The 18,963-nt window shown below is 32.4% G+C and overlaps 1 protein-coding gene across 1 annotated transcript in view; it reads left to right on the forward strand.

The window, feature by feature from the left end:
- LOC413134 (UNC93-like protein) overlaps positions 1-18,963 on the forward strand; it is a 41,616-nt gene that overhangs the window by 1,127 nt on the left and 21,526 nt on the right. Inside the window, exons 2-3 of the mRNA XM_396585.7 lie at positions 10,331-11,070; positions 15,221-15,440. Coding sequence (XP_396585.2) covers positions 10,347-11,070; positions 15,221-15,440 — 944 coding nt within the window. The 5' untranslated portion in view covers positions 10,331-10,346. The remainder of the gene's footprint in view (positions 1-10,330; positions 11,071-15,220; positions 15,441-18,963) is intronic.

Raw genomic sequence — 18,963 nt, forward strand, 5'->3', positions numbered from 1 at the left:
TTAAAAGTCCCGGTCGATCATGTTGATGTGTATGTAAGATTGACTTCTTGTAATTCAGTAGATTCGCGATCTATATTTATCTGTTATAACTTATATAATTAAAATTATTCGATCTTTATTATATTGGATCATCGAAGTCAAACGAATTCAAAATGAATAGACATCCTGCTAAAGAAACATGGAGTTTTCATTTAAACGTTACAATTAATTATTTTGTTGTGATCTGATAGTGATTTAAACATCATGTCGAACAATGTGAATATTCGAGAAATAACAGTATGGAGATAAACAATCAAATATGTAAAAAGCATTCCTCAAGAACAGTGAAATGAATTTGAAATTGTATTTCATGTCGCGTTTTCAACGATGTTTGTATAATAGAATAGCGACATCTTGATCCAGATGGTGTATACACAAATTAGGTTAGATAATATTGTAAATGATTTAAAAGATTGTGAATTTATTAGTTATTAGTTGTGATATAATAAATAATAAAGTTTGATAATAATTGTGAAATAAATCATACAAAAGTGACAAAATTCCGATATTTATTAATACTTTTTAAATTAATTTGTTGATTTATTTTTTTACGATTCATTCAAACCAAACTATGCAACAAAGATAAGTGGAAATAAGAAAAATCGAAGAAATAGAAATGAAATTAATGAAAATGATTAAACTTTAAATACTTCTATACAAAATAATGAAGGTAAATAAAAAAATTTTTTACAAATTTAAATCAGTATAATTTTATGTTATACATAGAGCATAAGATAGAAAATGTAATGTAATATAGATATTATAAGTTATAAATACTAAATTTAAAGATAATAATTAAGCAAACAATTTCAGCAGTGATAAAAATGTTATTAATGAAGATAAATAAAAGTAAGATTAACATATATAATAAGATTCTGAATCTATATGGATATTATTATAAACAAAAATCATAAAAAAATATATTATACATCGCAAATAAAAAAAATCTTCGCAAATAAAATATCTATTAGTTAAATTATATATAACACAAAAAAAGAAAAATAATTATTTTATTTTTTAAAGTATATATATATATTTAATATAACATAATATAATATAATATAACAAATAACATAAATATAAGTTAATTTATGAAAGAAAAAATAAATATTACAAAAAAAAGAATTGAATAGTATATGGAAATAACAATGATTTATAATAATAAATAAAATGAATTTACATCAAATATATACTGTAAAAAATTAAAATAAAACATGATAGAATTTATATGTACCTATAGTAAATAAATTTTTAATTGAAAGTTAATTAAAAAATTGAAGAACTAACCAAGAAAATGTATAGAAGATGTAAATTGTTATAAAATGATCAACACTGATATTTTATATGCGATTTCGTATATATATTGAAAAACAGTTTGTGGCAATTTTGTTACATATCATCTTTGAAATATAATTTCATTTAAATGTTATGTTTATTTTGTAGAAAGAATCTTATGGTTACATAAATTATAAACGAAAAAAATATACTATATAATTTCTTATACGAATATTTTTTAAAATTTTTCAAATATTATAAAAATACAAATAACTATATTCCATGCAACATCTTTATGAAATTATTGCTCTAATTTATGGAATTATCGTGATTTTATCCTTTATATATGTAATGTTGAACTAAATGAGCTATGACAAATCATTATATCGAGAAAAAAAACATTTACCTGCTATAACTCCTAATATAATGTCTAATTGTTTCGAACAGTGACACAGAACAAAAGAATGCAAATGAACAGTGTTACGAGTTATGTTTCTGTTAGGTACAGCTGCGTTGAATTATCTTTGAAATTATGATTTTATTCAGAACATCGAAATTCCAACGAATCAGCTGATATTTTGTCTTTGTCCTTAATTGATTAAGTTAAGACGAAAAGAATACAAGGAATAAACAATAAAAAGGTATAATTTAAATATCATTTAATTTAATGATAACTGATCAATATTATGTTTTCGTTTCTGTCTAATTACACTTTATGATTCGTCGTTTTTATCTATTGCAATTGAATTTAATTTTGAATTTTTAATTTTTATATTAGCACATTCATAAACATATAATTTACAAAAAAGTAAATTATAAATATGAACTTGATTCAGATTACTTACACTTAGTTATATTATATTTATTTTATATTTATATCTTTTATTATTATATTATTTTATATTGTCATTTTTGATGACATTTAATAAACATGTTTTAGTATTTTGTTTAAATTTCTAATTTGAAATGAATATGCTTAATTATGAAAAACATTTCCTCATATCATTGAATTTTTTTTTAATAGATGCATTGCCTTCTTTTATTTCCTATGTCCGTATAAAGTCTGACCAACTTTGGTTAATCAGTATTTACGTCAATATCTTAACCTCGTGTCTCATTGTTCGAGCGAAAACCTTTGTAAAAGTAGTTACAGAATAAGCATACGATCAGTAAAAGTAAAACGCATTGTGACTTGTTTAAATGGATTTACGAGCCAGGCAAAAAATCGCCTTTTATACATTCAACTTGATCAAAATTTACTGAAAGTTCGTTACCAAAGTTGATTTTAATTTTTTTTAATTCTTTAACATTAAGAAGTTAAGCTTAAATGCATTACGTTGATGACTAGAGTTAAAATATTATAAAAATATAGATTTAATTTTTCCATTTGAATTAAAATCAATATTAATTTAGAGAAACATTTGTATGTTCTTAGTAAAACTAAAAGAATTTAATTTTAGTCTAAGTTGAACAAATTTTTAGCTAATTAAAATTAATTAATCTTTGGATAATCTTTAAAAACCAGGCGATTGATCTTTATGATCACTTATAATCCAAATTAAATTACTCTCTTTAAAAATTATTTTTCTAGCAAAATTATGTATTAATTAAAGAATTATATTATTAATTATATATATCATTAAGAAATACTTGAGAAAAAGAAAAATTTTAAAAAGTAATTATTTTTTAATGATCTAGGATGGATAAACCTGAAGATCAATAAGGATATTAGTGAAAACTTTTCTTGAAGTTTTCAGAATATTTTTATATGCAAATAATATGTTTAATGGTATATATTTTTATCGAAATTTCAACAAGCCTAATTTCCATTGAAAAATGATCATTGTTACATTACGAGATCGTAACTAGTTTTGAATTCTCGTATGAAGACTGCATAGTAGATGCTTACGCCTTGGAGTATTTTGTTGTGAAACGATTGAAGCATTTACGAGTCGATAGTTCTACGAGGACTTTCTAATCCGTCGTATATACGTACAGGGTGTCTCGCAAGGTGTGCCGTGAATGCTGCGAGTGACAGATTCCTAAGTCGAAAACATGACGGCCAGCATCGTTTTTTCACTATGATTACCGAGTTTTTAGTCGCACTAACGTATATGACAAAAATTCAAAATATGTTCAATTTTATTACGAACACTACAGATGAGAGAATTTAATTAAATATGAAAATTACTATTATTTTTTCTATCAATAATAATATTTTGTTTTTTGCTTAACTTGAAATAGATAAAAATGTATATATACCTTAATTTGTTAAATGATCTATTTTTTTCAAGTTGACAATTAGTGTGTTTTATTTTATCGTATCGTTAATGTGAATTATTATCGAATAGATAATTTACTTTTTAATTCGGGAATCTTCTCGAAAACATCGTACATAAATTTGTTACTTGAAGATTCTTGAATTTACTGGAACTTGACGAACCTGTTTCTCATGTCGCGACTTTTGTCGCAAATTTCTTGATTCGAAAGTACGATAACTTGTATGAATCTTTCGCAACTGCTATTGATTATGTGAATATTGTAGAATATTCTAAACAAATGTATGAGAAATTTTGTTTGAACTTTTATAATAATTTGAAATTGTACTATTTTGTTAATCCATTATTCAAATTGTGTATGTGAATCTTTCTATCTTCATCGTATTGAAAGTATAAATATACATACAATTATTTCAATAAAGGCATTCAATGCGAAACGAAGTTGCATATGGTTTCAGGAATGCAATACACGTGGAATGCCATTCAGATAAATCGTATTTTTTATTACAGGAAGGTTGGATTTTTTAATATGTCCAGCGATTCGAGAATTCATTTAGAGAATAACTATAATGATATTTTGAATTAATAATTGAAATGATTTCGGTAACGCTTAGACAAATATTTGAGTAAATATATATAAATAGATATAAATTTGAATATATATTTAAAACCGAAAATTATCATTTAAATAAAAAAATTGAATTTTCTTAAATCGTGTAACGTCAAATTGTACGATCATGAAATTTAATTCTAAAGAATTTTAATGTTTTCACGATTAGATATGAAAGATGATTTTAATTTTGCTACAGACTTCGAATTTTCATGTTTCCATCTTATTCCAATAATCAAACAAACTCCATTTCAATTTCAATATAAAATTGAAATGAAAAATTACACATATATTAATTAAAATTTCTTGATATTATAATATTAGGCTTGTTTAAAAATTTATCAAATAATAAAAAAACCCACGAATCAATTGAAAATAATTAACAGTTTATTATTATTTTCAATAATATTATATACAATTTCTTGCTAATCTAATACGTATAAATTTCGATTCAACATTTCTGATATTTCCAGTTTTACAACACCTAAACGAGATAATACAATATGCGTTTTTTCCACAAACTTTTCACGATTACCTATACGCTAACTTTATCGTCGGCCATTAGTGCATTCTTATCCTAGGAAAGGTTTCGAACGTGAATATTACATTGTTTAAACGCAACAATAACAATGCAGAGACGAGGATTCTTGCATCATTTGGGTCAGCTTTATCCGTATTTACAATGGCGCATACGGGTGATCACGTACAGTTGAAAAACAAAAGCGAGGATTTTCAAAAACAGTATTTCTTCGGAGAAGAAAATTATTTCCTATGGAAATAATGTTAATGCGATTTGTACATATGACATATATTAAACGCATACAATAAATGAATAAGTAAGGATTCATCGATTGATAATTGATTAAACTTATATCGGATAATTTTAAATTGCATCGATAATTCGTTCGCGATTTGTATGTCACTATTTAAAAAAAAAAAAAAAAAAAAAAAGTGTGAAGAAAGTTACAAAAAAGAGATAAACAAAAAAATTTGCCATGTTTAAGAATCAAGGTGAACTTCTCGTTGAAGAACTCGAGTGTCATATTTTTTGTTTTTTTTCTATGAGAATTGAAAAAAAAAAAAAATTACGAGAAAAATTGTTACAGCCTTGCAAAACTTGGGACAAGGTGATTTAAAGTACCAAGTATCGGGACAACTATATACATCTTCGATAGATGCAACCAACAAGTTTTCTAGTATATAATATTTTTCTTCTATTTGTTGTCCTTTCTTATATTTTCTGAATGAATTTAATATTTTGCATTTTTCTTTCAGCATTTCTTTTCCATTAATCATATTATCATTACGATTTTTTATCTACTCCCTTTATATAATTTTTCTACTTTTTTTTTTAATTAACTGAAATAAATATTGGAACTTATCGTGAAAATAAATTTCAAAAGGTTACAAATTCTTTGTTTTCACAATCTTAATGAAAAGATGTACCAACCGCATTTGGAAAAATTAATTTAACTCTATATAAGGTAAAAATATAATTTTGTGTATTTGTTTATACATATTTCCATTATCTATTACAGTATATTTATAGCGTATTTAAATGTAGATTTTTAAACATTATAGATCGATAATTTTACTGATAATATCTCAATAAAAAACTAGGTTATACATTATCAAAAAAGTAGGTTAAACGTTACATAATATTGTATATAATATTATATAATATCGAACTATATAATATCGCATTATTATATAATATATATATGTATAATATTATATAATATCGAAAATTACATAATAAAAAAATAGTTCTTAAAATATTGAAAATTATCGAAAAAAGAAACTAGACTGTATTCGATATAGATATCGAAATAATGTTTAAAATGTCGAAAATTACTCAAATGGTTAGAAGCCTTACAATTGAAATATTTTTTATTTATAGTAAAGTCTTTCTGGTATTTGATATAAATGACAAATTATTTTAATCTCATATATTTTTTTTATCGTTAATTATTATATATTAACGATTATTTTTTAATTATATTAATATAATTTTTATGGATTTAACATATGAAAAAGATACACGTTATATTATTCCAAAATGTTTTATTGAAAACAAGATAATTATCATATCAAAGTCGCAATGCAATTTTTCTCAATGATTTATGAATTTTCTTTTCTAATTAAAAACGATAAAAATATTGCCATCACGATCGATCAAGATGTCTATGCATCAATAAAGAGTTCATATTTTAACGCGTCTGACATCATCTGAAACGATGAGGTAAGACAGGTAAGATGTTTGATTTTTATCGAAGAAAAAGAGGAAAGGAAAATTGAAGAAGAGTAGTAAGGAAAGAATAAAAAAAGAGCAAAAAGTGCGATGGTAAGCGGAGAAAAGGCGGGAAATTTTGAATAGCGTCCAAAGCCATTTATCGAACCTTGACCCCGTCGTTTGCACTCCAATTAATTTCAAGGCAAGGCACGCGCACCCCTTTCCACCTTCTAAACTATGTTTATATGCTAAAAGTTGATAATAGTTTGTTACGTCGTATACATGCGTAATGCAATCGAAGCTTGCAGAAGATCGTTTTATGGATGTCATTAGCATAAGCTGGTTTCCTAGCCGGTCAATGATAAAAAATCAAGATACGGAAATTGGCTTCTTTCTACCATAGCTTCTGAGAATGCTTTTAAATGCAATTTTTATACACCTTCCAAGAATAAAAAGAGAAGCTTGCCTGTCGAGGTATTAAAACCCGATATACAAGCTGACGATTAACACCGTGGACAACTTCTGTTTTTTTAACGAGCCGGATTCGTTGAAAAGAGTGCCAATTAATTACACGTTTCATATATATATATATATATATATAGAAACCGTCGTCGAATATTTCCTCCATATTTGCTTCTTCCCTTCTCTCTTTTCTATAATCGACCATTGAAAATGAAAAAAAAAGTTTTAAAAATCCAATGATTCTAAGCATTCTTTTACATACATACGTTTTTTGCCACATACATATATTACGAACATTGCACTATAGTATAATACATATATATATATATAATCTCGTTTTTTTTTTGCGCTATTGACGAAGTATGGGGTAAAAAAATATCGAAACATATGTTCGATATTAACATGTTATGAAATTCATAACGGTCGGATAGTGAATGGATGACTGGAAGATCATCGATAGATTCGTTCTCTCGATGCGCAGCGCCCATTTGTTTGCAAGAGAAGAGGAGAAATGGTACAACAAGATCCGCGGTTAAAGCAGAGTTGAAGGTCGTTGGGAACTGGTTAGGGTGGGTATTCTGTTCTCGTGGTACTACACTTTGGTGGCCGAATCGTGTTCAAGTAAGTCAGGGTCATGCAAACCGTGTTTCTGTGCTATCGATATAAAAGTGAGAATTCAGTTACGCATATTTACCACACGTACGACGATACTTAATTACGCATACCGAAGATAGACTGATTTTTCCACGCGTATAACCATATATTATTCCTTGTAGGTGTAAATATGGCGGCGCGCCACTGCGTTTGAAAAGAACTGTAGAATTTTCGTTTCGATCTTTACACGTTTGTTTTTACTGGCATTTTTTTTGCGTTTCATTAAAAAAAAATAAAAATTGTCTAATGCGATTCCAATCGTTGAAATCGATAAATCTTATTCTTTTTAAATTTTTTTAACAATTTGAATTTGCAATTTAATTTGAATTTACAATTTAATAATTACATCGTATAATAAGAACTTTTTATAGTTTTTATGATATTATCAAGAATGATTTATCAAAATTATATTTTCAATTATTTTTATTTTTTTCAATTAATTACATATCGTCAGCGTTTTCGATTGAAATTTCAAAGAATTTGAGACATTAATAAAATTTTACACGATATATTTTACGGAAAAAAAAATATCTTCGGCACTTGTTCCAAAAAATGTCAGATTTTTCATTGTATCTATTGTACGAGAGCCACGCGTTTCAACGGAAAACAATTCTCACATGTTTTCTCTTTGGAACATGTTTTCTCGAAGGACGAAACGAAGAATTCTCGTATCGCTTGCTTGCTTGGTACGGCGGTATTCTTGTTATGCAACAGAAAGATTAGTTATGTCTTTTCGTCTTGCTTTTCCGCAGCTTTGTCTTTCGCTGGAAGAAAGAAAAAAAAAAAAAAAGAGAGAAAAGAAAACGAAAAGAAAAGAACGCCCTGCATGGAAAGGAACGTGAACCTCGCGTTTTATCCATGTTTTACCCGTTAGTACGGGGAAACGCGACCTTTCGAAATGGCGGGAAACGTTTTTATTTTAAACTTGACAGGTTTTTCGTTGTATATTCGTGCGCAGCGTTAGCCTTCCGCGAACTGCTTCGATCTTGATTAACGGCCATAATAAAACCAAGGTTTGCTTATTCTTCTTCTGTGATCTTCTCTCGCACAATTATCGCGATTTGATCGTTTTAAGATAGATCGTATGCATATCGTTATGTATATTGTTTTTGCGATTAGTTGAGTAAATTGGATCTATTGGATAAAGATTTAATATGCATGTAAATACACATAATATACATATAGTATTTTCAGAAAAAGAAGATGTAGAAAAAATATTGTTTCACTGAAAATTATTTTTATTTCATTCATTTATTTTATTTATTTTTATCATTCACATTTGTTCACATTGACAAACTTATTTATTTTTTTAATTAATCTCAATTTTGATCGTTACATATAACCCGATTCCACTCTTTTCCTAATTTAAATTCATCGTGGAGATTCTTTAAAGCGTGTATTCATATGCTTAACGATTATCGTGCTCAGAAAGTCATCAGAATTCCATCTCATAATTTAAAATAGTCGCTCGTTCGTATCATGGAATATTTTATGGATACGAAATCTTCAGATCTTAAAATAATATAAATAACGAAATCTCAAAAAATATTTAATTTTAATTCAAAGCGATACTTATTTAACGTATAATTACGCTCAATGTACAACGAAATTTAACAATGAATAATTTTCAAGAAATATCAAATAATATCCTATTTCTCAATGGAAAATGGAATAATAAATTCTAGCAATTGGAGGGATAGTGATACAAGTCAACGTTTTGAGAAGTACGTGAACAAACTACGGTGAAATCTTTTAAAAATTTCATTCAAATCGAACCGAATCGAATCGATCGAAAATTTGACCAGGTCAGATCTCTCCACATTGATAAAAAATTATCCTTTAACTTTCGATATTCTCTAGCTATTCTCTTTGGCGTAAACAAATGTGTGTTTGGGAGGGGGCGGAAGAAAGTCAAGTACTCGCGCGTAGTTTGAGAAACGCTGCCAATGAAATCAAGATTCGGGGGGGAAGGGGGGGGGTCAGAGCGCGCAGAAAGAGTTAGCGAACGAGGTGAAGGTATTGCGAGCGCCGCTTAATTGCGATGCACGCCGTACGACACGTGTCACGGCATTGTGCGGCCGGTCACGCATTCCCATCGATTACATCGACGACAAACGAATTTACAAGCGCAACTGGAACGTGATTCGCGAACGCTTCAATAAGGCCTTTCCAAATGAAAAAAAGAGAGAGAGAGAGAGAGAGAAAAAGGAAGAAAGAGAGGAATAAAAAGTAAAAAGAAAGAAAGGAAAAAAAAAAAAAAAAAAAACCATTCCCTTTAAACTGCACGATTCGTGACGAGGTCTTCGCACGCCTCTTCATACCAATGAACGATCCGTTATAAATCGCTTTTACAGAAAATACGCGCTGTTGCACGCGCGCGCCACCGTCCATAACTATCAGCCTATAATATACGAGACGTTCTTTCTGCACCTCGGAACGAAAATATCTCGTCTTCCTTGGCTGAGGCCAGGTTTTTAACTATAAAAAACCTCACGCCTGGAATATCTTCCTTGATAAATCGTGGGATCTTAATTCTCGAGAGAGAGAGAGAGAGAGAGAGATTGTCAGATTGTTCGTTGCGTGCAAAAGGAATTTTTTTTCAGGGAAGTAAGGTTAAGTTTGTTCCCACGCTGTGATTACGCGTTTAAAATTTTTTACCCTTCCTTTTATACATCAACAAATAAGATATGCAACCGATTTTATTTTTCAACCACGAGATCCTGCTCATCAAATTGGATGTACGATGTATTAATATTCGTTCGATGAACGATGTTGCAGGTAGCAAACACGTAGAATGGTAGCCTCCCAACACGACGGTACCAGAAGTGTCGGTGGCGGCGGAGACGGCGGAGGCGGCGGCGGCGGCGGCGGCGGCGGCGATGAGACCGTGTACACGGTGACCGTGAGTGGTGTCGGTTACAGGAACGAGGGTTACAAGGACGACGGTACCGACGGTATACCTCCCGAGCCGCAGAAACCGCCGCAATTATCGTCGACGGACGACGACACCCAGTCGAGAAAGTTCAAACTGTCCCGCGGCGAGAAATGGCGTATCTTGAAGAACATTAGCACCGTGTCCGTCGCGTTCATGGTGCAGTTCACCGCGTTTCAAGGGACGGCCAATCTCCAGTCGTCGATCAACGCCAGTGACGGTTTAGGCACCGTTTCCCTCTCCGCTATTTACGCTGCTTTGGTGCTGTCGTGCATCTTCGTCCCCACCTTCGTTATCAAACGGCTCACCGTTAAATGGACACTGTGCATCTCGATGCTGTGTTACGCGCCCTACATCGGGTCCCAGTTCTACCCGAAATTTTACACCCTGGTGCCGGCTGGCGTTCTCCTCGGTTTGGGGGCCGCGCCTATGTGGGCAGCGCAGGCCACCTATCTCACGCAGGTCGGCGGTGTGTACGCGAAACTCACCGATCAGCCGGTAGACGCCATCGTGGTCAGGTTCTTCGGCTTCTTCTTCCTTGCATGGCAGACCGCTGAACTCTGGGGGAATCTCATTTCTTCGCTTGGTAAGTCAAAGTCTCGTTTATCTTTCCTCCTTCCTCTCTTCCAACTTGAATCCAACCGGATTTTATTTTTAGATTCTCTTTTATTTTTTCATGTGTTTGCGCCAAAGTATACAGACAAAAATTGTCTCGTTCTTACTTGTGTTTTTAAATTTCCGTGGAAAGACGCGCGTAATTTTTTTTTCTTCTTAATTAAGTTTATGTGTACGTAAGAAATGCGAATGTAAAAATTTTCAAAGGTATATAAGACACTGATTGAATGAACTTTTAATGAAAGATTAGCGTAATAAAATCCATTGTTCTTGACATTGTTTTGTGCCAGTAAACGAATGATATGAATGAAATTAATATGCTGCATCATGTAGTTGTTGCAGTCAATGAACGAAACTTATCAAAGAGTTATATATATGAATTGAATATTTATTTATATAATAATTTGTCACAATCAATGATACACGAAGCAGCAATTTTTCAATGAAATTTAACTCGGTATCTCGGTTAGTTATGAATTCAACAAATATTCTAATAGTAACTTTATTATCGTAGTTTAAATTAGTTACAATTATTATGAAATTTTTACTATCAATTTAATGCACGCGATAATGATAATATAATTTATGGCGAATAGAATAAAGCTCATAAATTCACAAAATTCTAAAAATAAAAGTAATTGACAGGCGTTTAAAAAAAAAAACAATTACTCATTAAACGATAGTGAAATTACTAAAATATATACATTATTATCAAAGTGACAGGATAAAAAAAAAAAAAACAACGTAAGAAAATCGAGAAAACATTCCACCCAGTAAATACCAATACTATAAATTGGCTCTAATTAACCGTACCGTTAGGTTAAACAGTGCCTCATATCCACGAATATTATCCGCCTCGAAGTTTTGCCTCGAGGCAAAAGATGCGACCGAAACTCTCGTCCCAAAAAAAAAAGAAAAAAAAAAAAAAAAAAAATCTTCAATTCCTCCGTTCTATATCTACCGATCCGCGTCATAAATTAATCCTGCTGAACACGTGCCCAAAAGTCCCTTTCTAAGAAGCATTTAAAATGCAAATGCCGAAGCCCATCTTTCCCGAGGATCTCGGCTCGCCGAGAGCGCTTCCAACGATTCTTAGAGAATCTTTCGAAGGTCGAAACGTTGGAATCGGTGTCAATATCATACGATCCGTCATAAATTTGGTGATCAAATTTACGATCTCCCACCACTCCATCTATCCCACCAAGATCTATCATGTACCGATCCATATATCGTGGTGGAGTATTTCATCTTCTCGAAACGACACTCGTAGACACATAGCGTTGCGATTGCGCGTGTAGCGGTGTATATACATACATATATGTATAACAGTGATAATGCACGCGTAGTGAGACTCGCGCCGGGCCAAATATTCGCTCCTTTCCCTGACGAATTGGCCGGCCGGTCGGTCGGCCTACGAGGTCGACAACACGACAACTCTTGCCGCTAACGTTCTCCATGGACACACTCGGGTTTCGAGCTGGTCTGACTGACAACGCCGGCGAGAGACTCGTCGAGAAAGACAGGCGTGCTCGAGGGACAGTGATGGAAAACGCTTTGCACGCGGGAAGAAACGAGATTTATCCGGTATAAACCTGTGATAGTCGGTTTCCGTACCACCTCGTACACATTCCCCGATAACTGGACAGCGGTAGCGCGGGATTTAACCGTTTTCTATGATTCGAACCGTTCGAACCGGCGCTTCCTCCCTTCGACGGCGCTTCCGTTTATTCTGCTTGCTTCTGCGCGCGCGACGTGGCCCAACTCTTCACTGGGAGATAAGTTCCAGATAAACGGACGACCGTCTAGTTTCCTTTTCTTTCTTCTCTCTCTCTGTCTTCTTTTCTTCCTTATAGGTTATGGAAGTCGAGTTGATGTTTTAAGGTTATGTTCATCAATTTTGATCAATTGATCGCCAAAGTTGATTATGATGTATATTATCGTGTTCTTTACGATCGTACGTATTCGTAATTACGTTAATATTCGTACAGATAAGAAAATAATTATTATAATTATCATATACGAAAGTATAATTCAAAGGAGGAAATAAAGGATGGGAAAATCATACGAATATTACGTCCATTCCTTTTGATAGTTAAGCATATATTATATTATATTTTATATGGATAGCTTTAGTTTATCTACAGAAAAAAGTGTAAAGTAAAGAAGAATCCAGATAGATAAAGTTCTATAGTAGGCGAAAGGAATGGAGAGGGGGGTTGCATGTTGACGGCCTTGCGTGGTCAATTGATTTCGTACGAACTATAAGCGCGGCTTGCTGAAACCTGTTTCTATTGAGTTTCTTCCGATATCTGTATGAAGAATTTGCACTGTTGGAACTGAAAATTCGTTCGCGTTTAGAGCAGAGGAAATTCTCGCTGATTTTTTTCTTCTTCTTTTTTTTTTTTTTTTTTTTTTTTTTTAATAGACTTGTACAATAGGCTCGTAACATGGTATACAAGTGATTGATATAAACACTGTATTTTAAGCGCACGATTATGAAAATGCGATAAATATATTCGTGGAACAATGTATAACTATACAAAGATATAATGACTCATCGTTGCGAATATATAATTTTTCCTAAGCATATGTTTCTTGATTACGTTTAATTTATGTTTTCGCGGCTCACGTTTGATCGGAACTATTATTTCCATTTTGCTCGTCGTCTATTAACGGTATACCTTTGATAAAGATACATATATATATATATATATATGTTTTACATTTCTTGAATTCCTGAAAAAATTAATTCGCTTCAATATTTCTTTAATAAGCTTCTCCGTGTGGAATATTTATAAAAAAAAAATACCTCTAACATATATCTTTTCCAATCATTGTTCCAATCATGTTATTGTTATTGAATAAATTACATTTCTATTTTATTTTATCGAAAGTATCGATTGTAGAACGAATTATATATATTGTCATTTAATCATCGCCTGTTTTCGAATTCAGGTTTGATTTAAAAATGAATTTTCAAACTTGAATATTCATATTTTACGAAACAGGCGCGAATATTTCCGATTTCCCGTTGTTTAACCGAGGAAATTACTGGAACAAGTTGAGAATTGCTTTGCGCGCATAAAACTGAACTTCTTCGAGCAGGAAAATCGCGTTCCAGCCTAGCATACACGGGTTCTGCACACACGTAACAAGTCGAATATATTACAAGTCGATAAGTAGGACTTGCGGACAATCGGAAACGATGGTGGGAGACATTGTAAACATACTACGATATTATCAACGACGCTCTGGTGAAAGTTCCTGTCGTTCGCCGTCCGATGACCGGCGTACGCCGCGATTGGCCAATGTAAATTCCAGAATACGTGGATATGTTTCGCATTGGTTCTGTATAATCACCGCTTACCACGATATTTATACGTTTTGACGGACGGGATCGTTCGCGATACAAGAGAAAACGATGAATATATATTTTTTTTCTCTTTTCAATCAACGAATATGGTGAAATCTCTCACGATTTATTGTCGATCGATGAATCGGTTTTTTTTTAGGGGAGGAGGAACATTTTCCCCTTATCTTTAACCTTTTATCACGTCTTGTGAAAATTTTTTAAACGCCTTTAAAAAATGGTGAATATTAATGACACGGATGGCCGATAGATCGTAATCGGATGCATAAACTGTTGCGTATATACACATATTGCAGGCTCGATCGGCTGCAAAGTTAAGGAAAAAAATCTTGATAAATCCTTGAGAGATTTATGCTCGCGGTGCGATAAGATTGCATTTTTGTTTAGGGTTCTCGCATTCCTTTAACGTGAATTTCAATGCAACGCGGTTTAAGAAAAAAAAAATGTACGTAATAGAATTCGATTTCTCGACACCTTGTTTCGCAAATGTTGTGTCATTAATAATGTGTCACAGTTATAAGATCCAGATATATATATACAGTAATAAAAATATATTCGCTTTCATTAATTATTTGTATCTTATCCATCAAGTTATCGTAACGACGCGAAATTGTTATAAAAACGAACAAGGAATTTTTGAAAGTACGAAAGGAGGATAATGAGAAAAAAAAAAAAAGAAACGCATCAAAATCTTCAGAATTCCTCGAATTCGCTCGATGATCCAAACTTGTTTCTTTTTTCTCTTTTAAAGTGCTCAGCGGGGGAGAGTTCGGCAGCGGGAGCGAGAACAGCACCACCAATTCGAACAAGATCAAGCACTGCGGCGCAAATTTCTGCGTCCTTGGGAACGGCGGTCACGAGACCTTGGAACGTCCCCCGGAATCGGAGATCTATGAAATATCCGCGATCTATCTTTCTTGTGTAATCGTTGCCGTCATCATCGTCGCCCTGTTCGTCGATCCGCTCTCGAGGTAAGTAAGGGAACCAACCAAACGTTTAAAATACAACTTGCTCCGTCGAAAAGGCGCCACTCACAGGGCCTTTCCACTCTCCTCTCCTGTCGACCTTTAATTTCTCGCCTCTCTCTGGTTCGCCCGGTCATTAATACCGGTTACAAATGCCTGCCTCCTGCGCCCCTAATAACCGTGTATTTATTCCATTTACGCGTCCCGAACATTGTGTCCCTGCGGAAAAAAAAACAAAAAAATAAATAATAATAATAATAATAATAATAATAATGATGATAATAAAGCAGGCAGATTCGCGCCGCCGAGAGAATAAGAAATCGTGCTCGAGGTTGATGATGATAGCGTTGAAATTACGCTATATTTCGCTATATTATTTATCGTTGATAATTCGAACATTCGTTGGATGACTCAAGTGCAACAGTAGGTAGCTGTTTCATTAAGCGGCGCGCACACGATTTTTTTTCTTCTTTTTTTCTTTTATTCGATTCGTCCGGGAAATCGAATCGAAAAAGTTGGGAAATTTGAAGATTGAAATCTTCGTCGTCGAGATTCTTTTTCTTTTCGATTCGTATTCGACTCGTTTCGTTGTTTCGCCATAATACCCGTTTTGAATAAATACGTGATTTATCGCGTATTATTATTTCTTCTCCCAAGGGGGGGAAAAAAAAAATTATTCTCCAACTATTACATTATAATATATTCTATACGTTATTACGAGCTATTCATTATTCATCATCCTTTACAACATTGTTGTAAATTAATGGAATTTCGTTACGCGAATTAATCAAGCGATTTTATACAGCGGTTGATTAGAAACGATTATTTTCTATTTATAATTGTTCATTAAGGAATGATTGTTCATTCAAGGAGTTTAGAAATTTATTAGTAATTTGTACGTGTCGTCTGTTCGAGCATAAGCGTGTATAGAAGGAGGCGCATGTAGGACGCGAAGAACAAATTATTACACGTTTCTCGACGACTTATGATAAGATATCCTGAAGCCGAAGGATTTCATTGAGTCGCGTATCCGCGCTCTTCAATGGCGCGCTCTCTGGAATACGATCGTGTTAACCAAGGAATCGTTTTCGTTTTAATATGTCAATATTTGACGGTTAAAGAAGCCCCATGAAATCGTATTTATCACGTATAACAACCTTCCGCTTGTTATTAAAACACTCGAACAGACTGGCACACCTTGGACTTAAAATTAAGCAAATATCGTTTTCGTGATGGATCATTACCGAAATCAACCAGCGAGACTCTGCGCTTCCTCTCTATTGGGAACCCATCATTTTTTTTTTTCCAACGTTATAATCTTCCGATTTTGCAATTTTCCTTTCCTTCTCCTTCAAATTTCCGTGCATTTTTTTCGAAACGAGACAGAGACAGACAGAGAGAGATTGTTTTCATTAACGTTAGCAATTCTTCAGAGAAGATAAACACGTGTTAATAAAGTTGAGAAATCGCGTATTTCTCGTTTTTTTATCTCGAAACTAAGATAATACGATAAATTCAATTAACAGCTGCTCGTGTTATTCGAATCACGATCTGTTGGAATTTAACGGTTTACATTTCCAAAACTGAACACTCTGTGAACGTTGTACGCTCGCGTGTCACGTTCATAAGTTCGTGTGTGTATATACATATATATGTGAGATAAGATTTTTGACATCTTTGTTTATTAAATTAGCCGATTTTAAAACGGTAAATGGCAATATAACTCGTACTTCGACGCGAAAAGAATCTTAATCTCGTTAATTTCCATTATCCTCGTCTGTTTATCCCTTTTAGTAGGCCAGTTTTAAGTGGTTCTAATTCGAAAAAAAAAAAAAAAGAACTCATTCACGTATGAAAGAATAGACAATCGTGCGTGTAATCTGCAAAAGAACAAATGTTATTGAACCCCCGTTGTTTAACAAAAAAATTGTCATGACTCTCGATGAGTCACAACGGTTGGCTTGCCTTTCGGATAAGCGTAACGATGATGAGAAAAATAAATAAAGATTTAGGCACGATTTAGTGCGCGATGAATGACGAATGGAGTTAGGATTGTTAGCAGCTATATGAATTTATCAATATTAAAGGACAGATATCGATCCAGTTCAGTTATCCCCATGGGGACAACGGTCGTATCCGGAGAGTCGTCGCATTATGGACACAAGATTTGAGATTTATTTTTCTTCAATTAACGTTTAATATTTGCTTGTGTACGCTTTGAATCAGTATTCAAGTGTGTGTCAACAAGCACAATGCTCAATAACTATGAATAATTTTGTTTTACGATTGTTTTTTTCCTTTTTCTTTCTTTTTTTTTCTTTCCTTTTTTTTTAACGTTAGGATAGAAGTCCTATCGATAAATAATTTATTTCTTTTCTCAAAACAAAAATTTTTCCACGTAAAATAATGCATCGATCAATAATTATATTGAATTATCGTTAATTTATATGTTCAACCTTGAATAAAATTAAGCGTTTCGTTTTCGTTCGTTCAACTTATTTTATTTTATTTTCGATTGGATAAGAGTCTCTCTCTCTGGTCCTTTTTAATGGCCCACCATAAATCATTATATCACGTTTTTATACTTCATTAATCTCATTCTCTTTCTCTGATCCATAATTGAAATGTGCCTCAATTCCAAATTGAATAGAAAAAAAAAAGATAGAACAGCTTTTTGTCTTTCTGTTAATTTGTAATTTGCTTGATTGATATTAAGTCAATTAAGATCGCCATATAACTTATTCTTTTCGCCTCTCTGTTGAAGTTTTTTCTCTTAACGTTTAAGATTTCGACGGAAATTTCGATCGATTTTGAAATTTGTATCGTCAGATATCGACGTGATACATCGTATGATAATTTCGTTGAAACGTGAGTTTATGAAATATCATTCTTGACAACGCATACAACAACAATAGTGGCGATAAACGTTCGAGTCGTTGTGAAATTTGCTTTATCTAAATTTGCACATATTATGGTGAATAATTTAACATAGATAAAGCATGTATAGGCAAAGCAAGGTTTAAATTTTTGTCCATTGAGGAGGGAAACAAATTATCTTGATTGTACAGGTGTATTTATTTCAAAATCTTTTACGAGTGAAATTTTAAACAGCCGCAAGAAAATCGCGAGCGATTAAATCGTTTCGCAGGAGCCATTGTCATGAAAGTCGGTGAGAAAACGAAACGTCACGAATTGGTTTCTAACCAGGATGTAGGTTAATGAAGTTGTCACGCTAGAAATCAATGTCAAAACCGTTTCACTTGCGTGGATTCGCCTGAATGGAAAAGAAGAAAAAAAAACAACAACAATAATAATAAAAAATAAAAAATAATAATAACAAAAGAAAAAAAAGATCGAGAGAAAAATTACGAGTCGAGCCGAGAAAAGGAAAAAATCCACCATCTGATTAAACGTTAGAATCGTTCTTCCATAACGATATATATATATAACAATAAGAAGATCGAAAGTCGAGGATATTTCGAAAAAATCAATTCGCGCGGATCCAAAGTTGGTTAAGAACGAGAGACAT

This window comes from Apis mellifera, linkage group LG11, assembly GCF_003254395.2.
Source record: "Apis mellifera strain DH4 linkage group LG11, Amel_HAv3.1, whole genome shotgun sequence".
NCBI lineage: Eukaryota > Metazoa > Arthropoda > Insecta > Hymenoptera > Apidae > Apis > Apis mellifera.